This window comes from Monodelphis domestica, chromosome 3 (assembly GCF_027887165.1).
Source record: "Monodelphis domestica isolate mMonDom1 chromosome 3, mMonDom1.pri, whole genome shotgun sequence".
Classification (NCBI taxonomy): Eukaryota; Metazoa; Chordata; class Mammalia; order Didelphimorphia; family Didelphidae; genus Monodelphis; species Monodelphis domestica.
Window position 1 is genome coordinate 298,000,251 of NC_077229.1, and position 18,648 is coordinate 298,018,898.

At 34.6% G+C, this 18,648-nt stretch overlaps 1 protein-coding gene across 2 annotated transcripts in view; it reads right to left on the reverse strand.

The window, feature by feature from the left end:
* Positions 1-18,648, reverse strand: part of PXDNL (peroxidasin like) — a 584,754-nt gene that overhangs the window by 131,168 nt on the left and 434,938 nt on the right. For both annotated transcript variants that reach the window (XM_007487140.3, XM_056823900.1), the window contains 2 exons: positions 16,198-16,310; positions 11,836-11,992 (listed from right to left, as the gene is read on the reverse strand). In XM_007487140.3, coding sequence (XP_007487202.2) covers positions 11,836-11,992; positions 16,198-16,310 — 270 coding nt within the window. The remainder of the gene's footprint in view (positions 1-11,835; positions 11,993-16,197; positions 16,311-18,648) is intronic.

Below are 18,648 nucleotides of genomic sequence, written 5' to 3' on the forward strand. Positions count from 1 at the left end.
CATGGGAAGGAGAGGGGAAGAAAACTCCTATAAGAAGGAGAGGAAGAGAGGGTTTTTTTACTTAAACCTTAATCTCAGGGAAATCAACTCTGAGAGGGAAAAACATCCAGATCCATTGGGATCTTGAATTCTATCTTACCCAACAAGGGTAGGGAGAAGGGAAAACCAAGGGGGGGAGGGGGAGAGGGAAAACAAAAAGGGAGGGAAAGAGAGGGGGGAGGGAACAAAAAGGGAGGGACTAAAAAGGGAAACATCAAGGGAGGGGACAAGGGGGACTGATTCAAAGTAAATCACTGGACTAAAAGGTAGAGCCGAAGAAGAAAAGGTTAGAATTAGGGAAGGATATCAAAATGCCAGGGAGTCCACAAATGACAATCATAACATTGAACGTGAATGGGATGAACTCACCCATAAAACGTAGACGAATAGCAGAATGGATTAGAATCCAAAACCCTACCATATGTTGTCTTCAAGAAACACACATGAGGCGGGTTGACACCCACAAGGTCAGAATTAAAGGATGGAGTAAGACCTTCTGGGCCTCAACTGACAGAAAGAAGGCAGGAGTAGTAATCATGATATCTGATAAAGCCAAAGCAAAAATAGACCTGATCAAAAGGGATAGGGAAGGTAATTATATTTTGTTAAAAGGGACTTTAGACAATGAGGAAATATCATTAATCAACATGTATGCACCAAATAATATAGCACCCAAATTTCTAATGGAGAAACTAGGAGAATTGAAGGAAGAAATAGACAGTAAAACCATATTAGTGGGAGACTTAAACCAACCATTATCAAATTTAGATAAATCAAATCAAAAAATAAATAAGAAAGAGGTAAAAGAAGTGAATGAAATCTTAGAAAAATTAGAATTAATAGACATATGGAGAAAAATAAATAGGGATAAAAAGGAATACACCTTCTTCTCACATGGCACATTCACAAAAATTGACCATACATTAGGTCACAGAAACATATCACACAAATGCAGAAAAGCAGAAATAATGAATGCAGCCTACTCAGATCACAAGGCAATAAAAATAATGATTAGTAATGGTACATGGAAAACCAAATCTATAACCAATTGGAAATTAAACAATATGATACTCCAAAACCGTTTAGTTAAAGAAGAAATCATAGAAACAATTAATAATTTCATCGAGGAAAATGACAATGGCGAGACATCCTTTCAAACCTTTTGGGATGCAGCCAAAGCAGTAATTAGAGGTAAATTCATATCCCTGAATGCTTATATTAACAAAAAAGGGAGAGCAGAGATCAATCAATTGGAAATGCAAATGAAAAAACTCAAAAGCGATCAAATTAAAACCCCCCAGCAGAAAACCAAACTAGAAATCCTAAAAATTAAGGGAGAAATTAATAAAATCAAAAGTGATAGAACTATTGATTTAATAAATAAGACAAGAAGCTGGTACTTTGAAAAAACAAACAAAATAGACAAAGTACTGGTCAATCTAATTAAAAAAAGGAAGGAAGGAAACCAAATTAACAGCATTAAAGATGAAAAGGGGGACAGCACCTCCGATGAAGAGGAAATTAAGGCAATCATTAGAAATTACTTTGCCCAATTATATGGCAATAAATACACCAATTTAGGAGAAATGGATAAATATATACAAAAATACAAACTGCCTAGACTAACAGAAGAGGAAATAGAATTCTTTTTTTTTCTTTCTTTTTTTTTTAAAACCCTTACCTTCCATCTTGGAGTCAATACTGGGTATTGGCTCCAAGGCAGAAGAGTGGTAAGGGCTAGGCAATGGGGATCAAGTGACTTGCCCAGGGTCACACAGCTGGGAAGTGTCTGAGGCCAGATTTGAACCTAGAACCTCCCGTCTCTAGGCCTGGCTCTCAATCCACTGAGCTACCCGGCTGCCCCCCGGAAATAGAATTCTTAAATAATCCCATATAAGAAAATGAAATCCAACAAGCCATCAAAGAACTTCCTAAGAAGAAATCCCCAGGGCCTGATGGATTAATCAGTGAATTCTATCAAACATTCAGAGAACAGTTAATCCCAATACTATACAAACTATTTGACATAATGAGCAAAGAGGGAGTTCTACCAAACTCCTTTTACGACACAAACATGGTACTGATTCCAAAACCAGGCAGGTCGAAAACAGAGAAAGACAACTATAGACCAATCTCCCTAATGAATATAGATGTGAAAATCTTAAATAGGATACTAGCAAAAAGACTCCAGCAAGTGATCAGAAGGATCATTCACCATGATCAAGTAGGATTTATACCAGGGATGCAGGGCTGGTTCAACATTAGGAAAACCATCCACATAATTGACCACATCAACAAGCAAACCAGCAAGAACCACATGATTATTTCAATAGACACAGAAAAAGCATTTGATAAAATACAACACCCATTCCTATTAAAAACACTAGAAAGCATAGGAATAGAAGGGTCATTCCTAAAAATAATAAACAGTATATATGTAAAACCATCAGCTAATATCATCTGCAATGGGGATAAACTAGATGCATTCCCAATAAGATCAGGAGTGAAACAAGGATGCCCATTATCACCTCTACTATTTGACATTGTACTAGAAACACTAGCAGTAGCAATTAGAGAAGAAAAAGAAATTGAAGGCATCAAAATAGGCAAGGAGGAGACCAAGTTATCACTCTTTGCAGATGACATGGTGGTCTACTTAAAGAATCCTAGAGATTTAACCAAAAAGCTAATTGAAATAATCAACAACGTTAGCAAAGTTGCAGGATACAAAATAAACCCACATAAATCATCAGCATTTCTATATATCTCCAACACAGCTCAGCAGCAAGAACTAGAAAGAGAAATCCCATTCAAAATCACCTTAGACAAAATAAAATACCTAGGAATCTACCTCCCGAGACAAACACAGGAACTATATGAACACAACTACAAAACACTCGCCACACAACTAAAACTAGACTTGAGCAATTGGAAAAACATTAATTGCTCATGGATAGGACGAGCCAATATAATAAAAATGACCATCCTACCCAAACTTATTTATCTATTTAGTGCCATACCCATTGAACTACCAAAATACTTCTTCACTGATTTAGAAAAAAACATAACAATGTTCATTTGGAAGAACAAAAGATCAAGGATATCCAGGGAAATAATGAAGAAAAACCACATATGATGGGGGCCTTGCAGTCCCTGACCTTAAACTATATTACAAAGCAGCAGTCATCAAAACAATTTCGTACTGGCTAAGAAACAGAAAGGAAGATCAGTGGAACAGACCTCAGTGGAACAGTGGAAAGCGACCTCAGCAAGACAGTATATGATAAACCCAAAGATCCCAGCTTTTGGGACAAAAATCCACTATTCGATAAAAACTGCTGGGAAAATTGGAAGACAGTGTGGGAGAGACTAGGAATAGATCAACACCTCACACCCTACACCAAGATAAATTCAAAATGGGTGAGTGACTTAAACATAAAGAAGGAAACCATAAGTAAATTAGGTAAACACAGAATAGTATACATGTCAGACCTTTGGGAGGGGAAAGGCTTTAAAACCAAGCAAGACATAGAAAGAATCACAAAATGTAAAATAAATAATTTTGACTACATCAAACTAAAAAGCTTTTGTACAAACAAAACCAATGTAACTAAAATCAGAAGGGAAACAACAAATTGGGAAAAAATCTTCATAGAAACCTCTGACAAAGGTTTAATTACTCATATTTATAAAGAGCTAAATCAATTGTACAAAAAATCAAGCCATTTTCCAATTGATAAATGGGCAAGGGACATGGATAGGCAGTTCTCAGATAAAGAAATCAAAACTATTAACAAGCACATGAAGAAGTGTTCTAAATCTCTTATAATTAGAGAGATGCAAATAAAAACAACTCTGAGGTATCACCTCACACCTAGCAGATTGGCTAACATAACAGCAAAGGAAAGTAATGAATGCTGGAGGGGATGTGGCAAAGTAGGGACATTAATTCATTGCTGGTGGAGTTGTGAACTGATCCAACCATTCTGGAGGGCAATTTGGAACTATGCACAAAGGGCGATAAAAGAATGTCTACCCTTTGATCCAGCCATAGCACTGCTGGGTTTGTACCCCAAAGAGATATAAAGGAAAAAGACTTGTACAAAAATATTCATAGCTGCGCTCTTTGTGGTTGCCAAAAACTGGAAAATGAGGGGATGCCCATCAATTGGGGAATGGCTGAGCAAATTGTGGTATATGTTGGTGATGGAATACTATTGTGCTAAAAGGAATAATAAAGTGAAGGAGTTCCATGGAGACTGGAACAACCTCCAGGAAGTGATGCAGAGCGAGAGGAGCAGAACCAGGAGAACATTGTACACAGAGACTAATACACTGTGGTATAATTGAACATAATGGACTTCTCCATTAGTGGCAGTGTAATGTCCCTGAACAATTTGCAGGGATCTAGGAGAAAAAAACACTATTCATAAGCAAAGGATAAACTATGGGAGTGGAAACACCGAGGAAAAGTAACTGCCTGAATATAGCGGTTGAGGGGACATGACAGAGGAGAGACTTTAAATGAACACTCTAATGCAAATATTATCAACATAGCAATGGGTTCAAATCAAGAAAACATGTAATGCCCAGTGGATTTACGCGTTGGCTATGGGGAGTGGGGGGGAGGAAAAGAAAATGATCTATGTCTTTAATGAATAATGCTTGGAAATGATCAAATAAAATATAATAAAAAAAATGATCATTCTTATACTTTGTTTAGTAGGAAGCAACCTGGATTGCAAGCTGTAGTAACTCATTTCTGTAGTTGTAGCTAAAGATTTTTTTGTTTTGTTTTGTAGTTTTCTCATGAAATTAGCCAGATGATGCAACTTAAAATGCCCTATCAAATTTAAATCTCTTTAAAAGAGTGACCTTGAATGGGCTGACATTTCTGATGACTGTGCTATGGAACCAAAGGAATTTCTTGCATACAAATTGGGATTAATGACAATTTTTTTACATAATTTTCTTTAAACTTCAATAAATCTCCCTTGCTCATCACTCTGCATCATTAAACATGTAAATGGAGTTCATTTGCCTAGGAGGACATCACAAGTCTCTTTAGAGAGTATATGAAAAATGGCATCATCTACCATTTCCCCCCACATTTCAACCTCGGATTGTACTAACAAGTTTTATTTTGAAGATAGTTCTACCATCAACCAATTCTAAATCAAAATTCACAGCAATGCAAACAGGATAATACTTGTGATAACTTAAAAGTATGATATTTTGTGGAATTTTATCTTTAAAATGCATCAAATCAAATGTATTTTCCCTTAGGATAGAAGAGTGCTTACAGCACCAACTTCTATGTGCATTTAAATGAGGACTGTATTAAGCTTAATTAGAGGTTTGAATTTTTCAACAACAAAGCTTCATTATTAACATTGCTGCTAGCACTTGACAAAGGTGAAACTAAGTATTAACTTGCCTATTTTGTATAATGCAGGACCTTTCTAATTTGCACTGACTAGAAGATCTATTGTGAATGAATAAATTTTGTAGGTAAGCAGACATGTGCAATAAAATCAATGTAACTCAGCCACTAACTTCACTTGTTTAATGTGATTAGATGACAATAATTTACAATTGTTTATAACACTTTATAGTAAAATTTCAAAAATACAGTCTTCTATTACAGCATTGGTGAAGCATTGGGCCACATGCCAAGCCATCACTGGGGAAGCTGCTCCCTTCCCCTTCTTCCCTGTGCCTGAGGACATTTTTTGCATGCCCTGCCCCTCTGCCCAGCCACCCAAAGCCAGGACTTCCTCCCTCCACTCTCTGGAGTTGTACAGGGGGCTCTGAAGTTGTAGTTTGGGCACTTAAACTTGAAAACCTTTGCCAACTGTTCTATTACCTAGAAATACATGTTAAAGTTACATTTTTCAAATATTTGGATCAAGAAGTGAAAATATCAGTTCTTTATTCAATCTTTCTATTTAAGTCTTCTCTATGTTTTTATGTTTATATTTGTCTTGATCAGATGATTATATTTCCCACTTCTAAATGCTCTTTTGCATAGTATGCTATATGACCATTCAATAAGTACTAGACTGAGAATCAAGACACTAGTATTCAATTCATTGTACTACTACCAACTGGTTATTTGATTTTGGTAAAGTCAATTTTCTGCTTTTAGTTTCATTTCTCTAGTAAAATGATAGTATCAAAAAGAAATACTTAGGCCATCTTTAACTCTAAAAGTCTATGTTCCTACAGTCTTTCTCAAAAAAAAAAGGCCAATTAGAAAAAATAAACAAAAATAAGCAACATTCTAATAATAAAAAAGGAAAATAATTCTGGCATTCTTTTTTGTACCATCAATTAGTCATTCAATAAGTATTTACTAAGGGGGTGACTATGTACCAGAAACTGTGGTAAACAGTGGAGATAGAAATCCAAAATTTTAAAAAGCATAATTCTTACTCTTTAGAAGCTTATACTCTAATGGGGAGAGAGATCATATATAAGGAGGTATATACAAAATAAACATAAAGATAATAAAAGCAAAGTAGTTTGAAATGGAGGAAACTGGCAATGAGGGCATTAGGATAGATTCCATGTAAAAGATGGTGCCTGAGCAAAGTTTTGAAGGAAGAGAGAGATTCAGTGAAGCAGAGATAGAGAACAAGTATGTTGTAGACACTGAAGGCAGCTAGATCAAAGGTGAAGAGATGAGAGATAGAATATTCTGGGTAAGGAACAGAAAGGTTAGTTTGGCTGAATTACAGAATGCAGGAGAAATAATAATGTCCAATGACACTGACAAAATAGGTTTCAGCCAGGTTGTGAAGGTATTTAGAAGCTAGAGAGATATTTGATCCTAGAGGTAGTAGGGAGCCACTGAAGTTTACTAAGAAAATCTGTCTTTGAAGAAAATCATTTTGACAGCATAGTGAATGATGGAATGAAATGGGTTGAGATGTGGCACAGAAAGACCAATTAGAAAAAGATTACACTGATCTAAACAAAGGTCAATGGGAGCCTAAACTAAGAAGATACTTTGGTGAATAAAAAATAAAGATCAAATGCAAAAAATTTCAAAAAAAGAAAAGGCACATTTTGGCAACTGATTGGCTTTATGAAGCAAGCAATAGTAAAGAATCAAAGATAAAGTAAAAGCAAATAGAGGAGACTAGAAAGTGATATCTTTGACAAAAATTGGGAATTTTGGAAGAGGGGTGGATTGGGAAGAAATATAATGAATTGGACATGTTGAGTTTGTAAGGTTTAAAATTGGCGTTTTGATAAAATATGAGAGCAGCTTTGAATAATTTAAGTTTTAATGAGAATATAGTATAGTTGGAAATTAATATTATCCCTTTAGGCCAGAGAAAAGAAAACATCTAGCAGCTTTTAACAATTAACAATTTAGTTTTATTAAAATAGAGATGTAAAAGAATATAGTAAAATGAATATAGTAAAGGAGGGAACCTTAGGAAAGAGGTAGAGAAAGAAATTTTCCTAATGTCCATACCAGTTATCCTATAACTGCCTATAACTTCTATCTAAAACAGCCTATATCTACCTTAAATGTCTATAACTACTGCTAATAACAACCACCCCACAAAGTTCCAACCCAGTCTGGCCCAATCAAAACCTGGTTAATTCCTATATATCTCTGTTGTAAGAGGCCCTCAAGATCCCCCATTAAATTAAGAAAGGAATAAAGAATTGCTTTTTTACAAATTAGAGGTACTTTTGGAACATCCAGTTCTTAATATCTAATAGGTGATTTGGTATTGTAGTTCAAGGGAGAGATTAGAGTTGATATAAAATCTGGAATTTATACCTGGGATATATCATCATTAAAGCCAGAGAAACTATCTAAATTCACAATAGCCAAGAAAAGGAACAGTAGAGTAAGAAGAATAGGATTATTAGAACAGAGCCTCAGAGAACATGAAAATTGGGGTCAAGGGCTGATCTGGATGATGAACTAGCAAAAGAGACTAAGAAGAAGTGGTCAAACAAGTAGGAAGAGAGTTAGGAGAGAATTTTGTCAAGAAAATCCAGAGGGTAAATCATGTCCAGAGGAGGGTGATCAATAATGTCAAATGCAGTAAAGTGTTTGAGAAGGATAAAAGACTGGATGGGGGGGGGGGGAATAGCATGAAATTTGGCCATTTAAAAATCAGTAGTGACTGCAGAGAACAATTTCAGAAGAGCATTGAAATCAGGAGAAAGATTACAAAGGATAAAGAAGGGAGAGGAAAGGACGCAGAAGCCATTCCTGTAATGAGTTTATTTCTAGGTTTTTGAGTAAGAAAGGGAAGAGAGATAAAGCATGATAGCTTGAGGCAACAGCAGGACCTAGTTAAGTTATTTGTTTGTTTTTTAAACTTTAGGGAGAGAAAGACATTTTTGAAGTAGTAGGTAAATGTTGAAATGGTAGGGAAAGAAACAGATAAAGAAATGTTGGATTTGAAGAGTTGGATGATGATTGAATCTCCTAGGGGAAAAAAGGAGGGTCAAAAAAGTATACACAGCTTAATAAAGCTTTGGGTATTTCTTCTGACCCAGCAATACCACTATTAGCTTTATTTCCTAAAGTAATCAGGGGGAAAAAAAAAGGACTCCTATGTTCTAAAATATTTATAACAGCTTCTTTATTTGGTGGTAAAGAACTGGAAATTAAGGGGATGTCCATCAATTGGGGAATGACTAAACAAGTTGTGACATATAATTTTGATGGAATAATACTATGCTGTAAACAATGACAAGCAAGTTAATTTAAAAAAAAACATGGAAAGACAACACAAAACTATAAAAAGTTAAATGGGTAGAACCAAAAGAACATTATATACAGATTGTTTGAAGAATGACTTGAGTATATCCAACTCCAGAAAATGAACTGATTAAATAAGAATAAGCAAGACATAGTTGTATATATACCTTTTATGTGTCAAATGATGCTTTTTTCTAGTGCAAGGAGGAGAGGGAGTTATCTTGGAATTTTAATGTAACAAACAAATTAAATAATTTAAAAAAAGAAAAGATAGGAGGGAAGAGATTAAGGGCATATGTTTTATTAAAAATACTAAATACTAATGTGTTTTTAGATATATACAACAAACAATACTTTCAATAAAGGCATTCACTTTATACAATATGACAACATGCAAAAAATGCTATGAAACTATTCATACCGTCTCATCCAATGATTCCTCCTACTAGAGCAATATTCATAGGGTGGTAATGAAATGGTTATAAAATACCAATCTGGACAAAGGTATTCATAATAGTATTATTTATAATAACAAAAATCTATTAAAAACACATTCATCCTATGACTGGGTAATGACTAAACAAAATATGGTGGATGGATCCAATCAAATGTTATTGAAACATAAGAAATTACAGGTATGAAGAATATAAAGAAATCAGGAAATAAAGATAAAGAAAACAGAATCAAGACAATAATACCTATGAATACTGCAATAATGTTTATAAAATGTTAAAGCAACAAGATAAATAGAAGGAAATAGTTTGGAATACGATACAAAACAAATAGTACATTATTATCTTATTAAAGTAAATATATGCCTTTTAAATAAACTGAAATTAATCATTTTATATACAATCATTTCAAATTTGCATTTTTGCATATATAAATGCTTGTTTTTGCTGGTAGTTACTAAATTTCCAATGATCATTTTTTTCAAGAAATGCTTTTGGCTTAAGGTATGTTAATAAAATCCCAGACAAAACTCTACCCTGAGGCAACGTCGATAATAGGTGAGTCTCTGCTTAGGACCTGCTTGTCATAAGGAGGCTCAAACCATGCTGCTCAGTAATTGTTTCTGGCTTCCCTCCATATGCGCTATCTGGCCTTCATGTGGTTACCCACCTTCCTTCTTGACTGATTTCCTAGCTTCACTTTATGTTTTCTTTCCCCAAGGCTATAATGAGAGGAAATACCATTTTGTTTTGGTTTTTTGAGTGTATCTTCAGCACTTAGCACACAGCCTGGATCCTAGTAAGTGCTTAAAAATGTTCTCAGTAAAAATTCTTTTTTTTAAATTTTCTAAAATGTCTTTGAGTCTCCAAACCACAAATTTCATTTCATGAGACGTTTACATTTCCACATGGAAAGGAACAGAAAGTGAATTAGTTAATTTTTTTTAGATAATTGGTTTTCAGCACTATTGTTGTAGGTTAATGGATGTTGGCCCAGAGAAAGATAGAATCATATGGTACAGGAAAAAGAAAAGTTTTCAGTATACTAGGAAATATTATTTGGCAAAAATTTCTAACTGTAACATCAAATTTTCTAGTTATTATAACTGTACATATATGTCTAACTCTATCTTTAAATATTAGTACTAGTCTCAAATGAAGATAATTAAACAAGCCTTAACAAAAAATTAAAAATATATACATTGGAATGCTAGTAATGAAAATAGCTCATATAAATTTGAATATGTGCCTGAGTCATAGGAAATTTAAACCAATTATAAATCTCTTGATTTATAAAGAACATAAATATTCTTTTTTAAAGGAAGATATTTGTCTAAATCAAATCTATTTTTTATTTGGCACAGAGTTAGGATGATAGAAAAAACACTTGATAACTTTTCTGGATCTCTAAGAAGGATTTAGACTACTAAAGAGGGGGAAAATGGAAATTTTAAGTCAAAGTTTGAAAATCTTTCCACTTCTATAGAGACAGGAGATTAAAAAATAAAACAAACCTTCAATTGCTTTTTTGTGAAATGTTAATTTCAGCTGATGGCTGTAAGCTAGAAAAAAAGACTTTCAGAGGCAATATGAAAAATCAGTCTGTGCTAGCTAGCTATACAGACTTTATGTGCTTTTGATGAGTGCTCACTGTAGAATCTTTGATAATAAATCAATACTACTCCTTATAATGCCAAGATTCAGAATATCATATCTCATTATACTGTCCTCAAATCTGTCTACACATAGATTTTTCTGACATGTAACAGTTCTACAAACAGTAAAAGAATGTTCTTTTTGCACAGATTGGCATCTTAGTCCACTTAGACGAACATGATTATCAAATGGTACACTTCCTTAAACTATACTCGGAAGTAACAAAATTATGGCCTAAGTCTATATAACTCCATGCTAGATTTGGAAGCAGATAACTTGGACTTGAATCTTGGTTCAGACATTTGTGATCAATTTGATCACAGTAAAAGCACTAAACTTTCCTAAGCCTCAGTTTCCTTATCTATAAAATGAGGGTAAAAAAATTGACCTACTGGCCCCATATGGTTGTTATAATAAAAGTATTTTGGTACCATTAAAGATCTGTACAAATATGAGAACTAATAATAATAACGTTTATATAGCACTTACTATGTACAAGGAATGGTATTAAGCACTTTACAATTATTATCTCATTTAACCCTCCCAACAACAAAAATGAAAAATAAACTGTTCTCTGTAAATTTGTTGCCACATAGGAAAATCAATTAGATAAATGAACTTTCCATTTTTAATCTACATGTCTGGATTATAAAGACACAGTTCTGTTTAGTGAAATATGTTGAATACTTTTTAATTATCATGAGAATGATGATGTTGATAGCTGGCATTTAGAGAGCATCTACTATGTGCCAAGCTTGATGTTAATTGTTTTACAAATATTATTTTATTCAATCTTTGCAATAATCCTGGAAGATAGCTTGAAAGTATTTTCCCATAAAAAGATATTAAAAAGCTTCTGTCCCCATGATTCTATGGTGTCTTATTCATTTTAATCCCTAAACAAACCTATTGTGATATACTCTATTATGATAAAAATCAAGAACAGCTTACCAATGGTTGTGAGTAGCATGCTAGCAGCAGCAAATCCAAAGTGATTCCTTGCAACACATTCATATCTTCCCTGGTCTGCTTGCCCAACATCCTTGACAGTAAGGGTACCTTCACTATTTACATGGAATTTGCCACTCTCAGTGATCTGAACACCTGCCTATGGAGTTTTTTTTTTAATAAGAGAGAGAAGAAAAGTGTTTATAATTCATAGCCCAAAAGGAACGTTCTTATTAACATCTTTAATTTTTTTAAATCTTCATTTTCAGTTGTGATTTTTTTTCACATTTGTAGTAAATGTTTCCAAAAAAAGACATCTAGAAATCTCACCCTTACCTGAAGTAAGCCAAGGTGTTTCAAAATAAAAAAAAAAACATGTCACAAAGCCCATGTTCTAAAGAACAATACTTCAAAAAATTTAACAAATAATGAATAAATACCTTTTACACTCAAGGAAATGTTCTTAATGCTTGGATAAAAAGATGGAATGAAGTATCTTGACCCTCAGGGAGATTACTCTCTAATTGGTAAAATAAAAGATGTGTGTGTGTGTGTGTGTGTGTGTGTGTGTGTGTGTGATATAAACTATAATGGGGGCAGCTGGGTAGCTCTAGAGATGAGAGGTCCTAGGTTCAAATGTGATCTCAGACATTTCCTAGCTGTGTGGCCCTGGAGAAGTCACTTAACCCCCTTTGCTTAGCTCTTACTGCTCTTCTGCCTTGGAACCAATACATAGAAATGATTCTAAGGCAGAAGGTAAGGGCTTAAAAAACCCTAAAATAAATGTAGAGAGGAAGGCCATGGAAAAGATGGCAACCAAGTTGAATTAAGTAGGAAGTGAATGACTTCATAGAGATGAAGTGGAGTCCATTTTAGGAATAGAAAGGCTGATGAGCCAAGGCTGAACAATAACCAGGAATTCAAGGCAAATTGAGTTGATTATTGAGGGCAGACACACATACAAAAAATTTCTCAAACTTCCTTCTGAACCTCAATTTTTTTGTATGTAAAATAAGGCAGCTGGAGTGGATGACAGGAAGAGATCCTGTTATACAACCCTGAGGAAAGTTATCAAATCCCAGAATAGTCCTGTGACAGGGGCAATAATAAGTTTATGAGATAGGATTCTAATATGGCTCTTCTGGCTCCAAGTAACCATCTCTATCCTCTGTACCACCTAACTTGTCCCTTTATATTTGAAACATTCATTTCAGAGACAATCTATGGTGCTAAAAAACCTACTGAAAAGTGAAATTCCTCTTCAGTCACCTTGCAAGGCAGGAAAAGAGTTAGGTCAGGCCACATAAAGCTTATTTTGAGTGTAGAAAAACTTGGAGTTCCTATATCAACTGTGATACACTAGCTTTCGTTTTTGTTGCTACATGGATAGCTTTTTTGAGAGCTAAAATGTGTCAAGCAAGACAGTGTGACCTATTTATCAGGAAATCTGTTCCATGCCTCTGAAACACAGCTAGACCTTCAGATCCTCAAGAGAGACTGGAGGGTGGCTGCTGTGGGAATTTCTGTTCCAATGGTACTGCCTTTGCATTTTAAAGGACCAGAATCAGACATTAATGGCATGATGTTTATAAGAAAATTAGAGGAAAGAAATAAATAGGGTGGAATAGATATGCTCCAGCAATTCAATATTGATGAAATGCCCAATTAAAATATTTATTATTTCTACAAATTTCTGTAAAAAGATAATAATCTCCAGAAGAATTAGCTCAAAGCTAATGCACTGAAATATGAAAATGAATGGGAAAGGAAACAGGAAAATTAGATAGCAAAAAGGGCCAAACAATCTTTCACATGTGTATATATAAATATGACCTTATTTAGAGTACTGTGGTGTATCACCAGTTGTAAAGGAAGATAGTGCGCTGAGGATGAATTGAATTTTGTATTAGTATTTTAGCACCATGGAGGGCCTCTGAAATGAATATCTGAGATAAAATGGGACACATTAGGTGGCACAGTTGATAAAGTTGGTTACTAGGAGCCAAAAGAACCAAATCAGAGACCTGTCTCATTTACTTACTGTCTGTGTGCCTCAATGTTTTCCTCTGCTAAAGGGAGGTAACAGCATCTACCTCATGAGATTATTGTGAAGATCCAAAGAATTGACAGACATAAAAGTGTTTTCACAAATGACATCTGGTCTTATAAAAAGGACACTTAACAATCCATCTTCTTTTTTAACTATGGAATATTCAATAAGTCCTAGGCCAATGTCCAAAAATATATCTGATGCTTCAAGTTTTGCCTTATACAAAACCCCTGGTTTATTTATTAATTGAACAAAGAATATCAACTGAAGAGGATGATTGTTAAACTTTTGGCCATTGCATCTCCTATAACTATGAAATAGAAAGTCCATCAATAGTATTTTATCAAAAATTAACCTAGCCTTGAGAAACTCCCCAAGAAAATAACAGAGGGTCCTGTTTTCTGATTCCAAATGGCAATTCTGATACCAAAGAGATCAAACTTGCGCCATTTATTGCCTGAGATGTAGAAACTGCTTCTATCCAAAGCGTCCAATTTGCACAGTACAATGCTCAGCACAAGATGGATATTTAATAAATTCTTGTTCAGCTGAATTAAGAACATTTGTGGAATTAACTCCCTTAACCTTTAAAATATCATTGGCTGGGCTCTAATGTTCTCATTTAAGAAAAACTACATGTGCCATACAGCTGTGTTGTAAAACTGATCTGTGATGATGCACATGCTTATTTAGCAAAGAGCCCTGGGAACTTCAGTTTAGTAACCGTGAACAGCTAGTACATCATGGCATCGTGTTCTTCTGGAAATAACTACACATCCTGCCATTCCAATGCTTGCTTCTTGTTGCTGTTTCTTTGTTTTGTTATTGTTATGTGGCTAGGGTGGGAAGTTGGGAGGGGGGCAGTGGTTTTATTTCTTTTAGGACCAGATTCAAAAGACAATTATATGACTCTTAGAACAATGTTGAAAGTTAAAGAAAACACAGTCATCATGTCCCAGTGGTTAAATATGGGTGAGATGTCCAATTAAAATATTTCTTAATTATTATTATTTCCATAAAAAATCAAATATGCGATCTTATAAATTCAGGACTTCTCCAAGGATGTATCCATGTGCTCATAAAAGGATTCCAAATGGTGTCCACCCAATATGCTAGAGGCCTTCTTTGACTTCTTTAAAGATTTGTATAAATGTCTTTAAAGAAGCAGGGTGACAGCCTTAGAGTCAGGTACACCTGGTTAAAGTGTTGCTTCTGATATTTGCTAGCTACATAAGCATGGACAGAACATTTTACCTCTCAGGGTGCAAGGCCACTCTTAGATTGTGGCACAACAGGGAGACTGGCTTGTAGAGAGATAATCCATAATAGTAAGTAATTGCTGAAATCAAAAATCCAAAATGGCAGCAGCAAAGACTTTGTATCTATTAAAAGTGATTTTATTACATTGCTTAGAATGTTTTCTTCCATAAACTATATTTTTAAATGACCTTCTTAGAATCAGTGCCAAATATTGATTTCAAGGCAGAAGAGTAGTAAAGGCTAGGCAATGGACATTATGTGACTTGCCCAGGGTCACACAACTAAAAAATGACGGAGGGCAGATTTGATCCTAGGACCTTCTGTTCCTGGGTTTGGCTTTCATTCCTAGTTGCCTCCATGTCCCCATGTATCTTATAAACAGGTAGATGGCTCAGTAGATAGAGCACTGGGTCTGGAATCAGGAAGACTTACCTTCCTGAGTTCAAATCTGACCTCAGAAATTAGCTGTGTGACCCTAAACAAGTCATTTCATTCTGGTTGCCTCAGTTTCTTCATCTATAAAATGATCTGGAGAAGGAAATATCAAACCATTCCAGTATCTTTGTCAAGAAAACCCTAAATGAAGTCATAAAGGGCCAGAAACAACTGAAACAATTGAAGAACAACAAAATCTTCCTGTGAGGTTTTATTTATGCTTTATAAAGATGCATTTTTGAGGAATTGGAAATAAGGAGGGCCCTTATGAAAGTTTGAGGATGTATCATTTTGTTGTTGTTGCATCAGACCAAGGGTTTAATATAGAGTAAATAACTGCATCTTAGCAGAATTGAACTATACATGTTGAACCAACTTTTTATGTCAGGTAAATATTGAAGGAAATCATTTGTGAGAAGTTGTGAAACAAAATCAGATACCTACTGATGTATTTTTAAAGGCAATAAAGGAAACAGTTTGCTTCCATATAATAAGAAGCTGCCACTTTTATGGGAGAAAAGCATAGGTGTAATAAATCGATCTGAAAATGATGACTGCTATAGCTTTAGTACAATTCTTACCTTTAAAAAAATATTATCTTTCAAAAGTTGCAGCTTTACCTTATTCCAAGTAATTGTGGGTTGAGGTTCTCCTTGAGCACTACATGAAATGTTTATATTCTTCCCAACCTCTACACTTGAATCCTGAGGTAGCTGAGTAAACACAGGAAGCACTGCCAAAAATACAAATAAACAAATGAAAATAATCACACATAAAAAGTCTCTCCCCTCAGTGGCCAGCCAAATCAAACTACACCTTACTGGATACTGTATTGGTTAATATTGACTTTACTGTTTGAAAAATTAATTAGTTGGCAAGAAAAACAGGTCAGCTTTCATAGCAAAAGGAAAATGGGCATCCTACTAAGCCATAATAAATTTGCCCTGTAAACAATTTAATTTTGTTTTTCTTGACTGGCTTATAAGACCAATGCAAAGGGATCCTTGAAAGGAATGTGTCTTGCCTATTTGTTTCTTGAAATGATTGGGGAAATGATGTTTGGCAGTGGGCTCAATGTGAAATTTGTAAAAGAATGAAAAATACCCAGAAAAAAAATATAGTGTAGAGGGTAATGGGCAAGAACACATAATAAAAATATCATGGAAACAATGGGATAGTATTGCAGAGTAGATGAATAGTGAAACAAATAATTCCTAGATGAATATAATAGAGATGAGGGCAAGGAATTTTTGGATAAAAATAGCAAAGCCTGAAAACCAAGAGATATTAAAATGATAACATAGGGAGATAAATATGATCTGATAGGTGTAATTTCCACTTGTTAGGAAAGTAGTCATAATCTGACTAAGACAATGTAATTATTTATATATATATATATATATATATATATATATATATATATAGCTTGCCAAAAATCAACTGTAGAGTCTATTTTATAAGCCTACAATGTGCTAGACATTGTACTACACTCCAAGGATACATAGATACTAGTGAAACGATCACTGGCTTCAAAGAGCTATCATTCTATTCAGGAAATCACTCAATGTAGGAATGCATTCTATATAGGAAATCAACTTATATACACATAAGTATATTCAAAATATTACAAAATAAATACAATCTGATTTTGTAAGGATGCTAGTAGCTAGGCCAGGGGTGGGGGGAGGTCTCATGTAAGAGGTATCATCCGAGTTGAACTTTGATGTCCAGGATTCTAGGATGGAGAAGTGTAGAGGAAATATATTCCAGATGCAGAAACATGCAAGGCACAGAGATGAGAGATAGACTGTCATGTGTGAGAATAGCAAAAATGCCAGTTTGGCTGGACTGAAGACTATATGGAAGAGAGCGATATATGATCAAAATGACAAGAAACCAATCTAAGGATAGTGGAGAGAGGAACAAAGGAGGAGCACACGGTAAAGTACACATCTGTATACATTAAACTGAAAGTTTACAGGTAATAGAGAACATTTGAGTAAGGATAAAAGAAAAAAAATAGAAGTGATATTATCATGGAAATATTAGAGAGATAGGTCAAATGGAAGATATTTATGATGTGTCTTTAATATTGAGAGAAAACTAGCCTGAAGATATGGATAGTAAAGATGGGTGATTGCAGCTCCCCAGACAAATGCTAAAATGTTTCATTAAGCTTATAGCAGAATTTTCATCTTGCATTACTGATTATTTTTATCTTGCAAAAATCAAAGAAATAAATCAGTGGAACTGTCACACTGGATATGACTCTGACCAGTAAGAAATTACCTGATGATATGAAATTGATGAGGATGCTAGAGGAAGGTAACTACATTAACCCAAAGTTCAGAATAATAGCTAGCATTTATTATTTATATAACATTTTAAGGCTTGTAAAGTACTTTACAAATATTATCTCATTCTTATCTTCACTATAACCCTAGGAGGTAGATGATATTATTATCCCCATTTTGAAGCTGAGGAAACTTGAGCCAGACAGAATGAGGGTAAGTTAATAAGTGTCTAATGTCAGAACTGAACTAATTGGTTTCTGATTACAGGTTCAGCACTCTATACATTCAGTCACCTTGCCTCCTCTTGATCATATTTAAAGAATGAAAAAACAAAGATCAAATAGATAGATAGACAGATAAACAGACATAAATAGATGATAGACAGATAAAGACAGATAGATAGGTAGATAGATAGATAGATAGATAGATAGATAGATAGATAGATAGATAGATAGATAGATAGATAGATAGATAGATAGGTAGATATCCTTAAGTTTTGTCAAACCTTGGGGTGGCAGCCTTGATTCTCACCTAGCTGGAGCTGACCAAGGAAGACATTGAGGAAAAGTCAGGCATAAGCCAAGCCCTGACAAAAATTCAATTCCATATTTTCCTTCAGTGTCACTTCTTGGTCTGACACTCCTGCTTGTTTCTTCACAGCCATTACACTCAATACTGACAGGGCAGACATTGTCTCTCTATCAGAAGAAGGGAGGTTTCCCTGCAAGCCAACCAGTGAATCCATCAAGATTAGTGACTAAATAACTTTATCTAGGG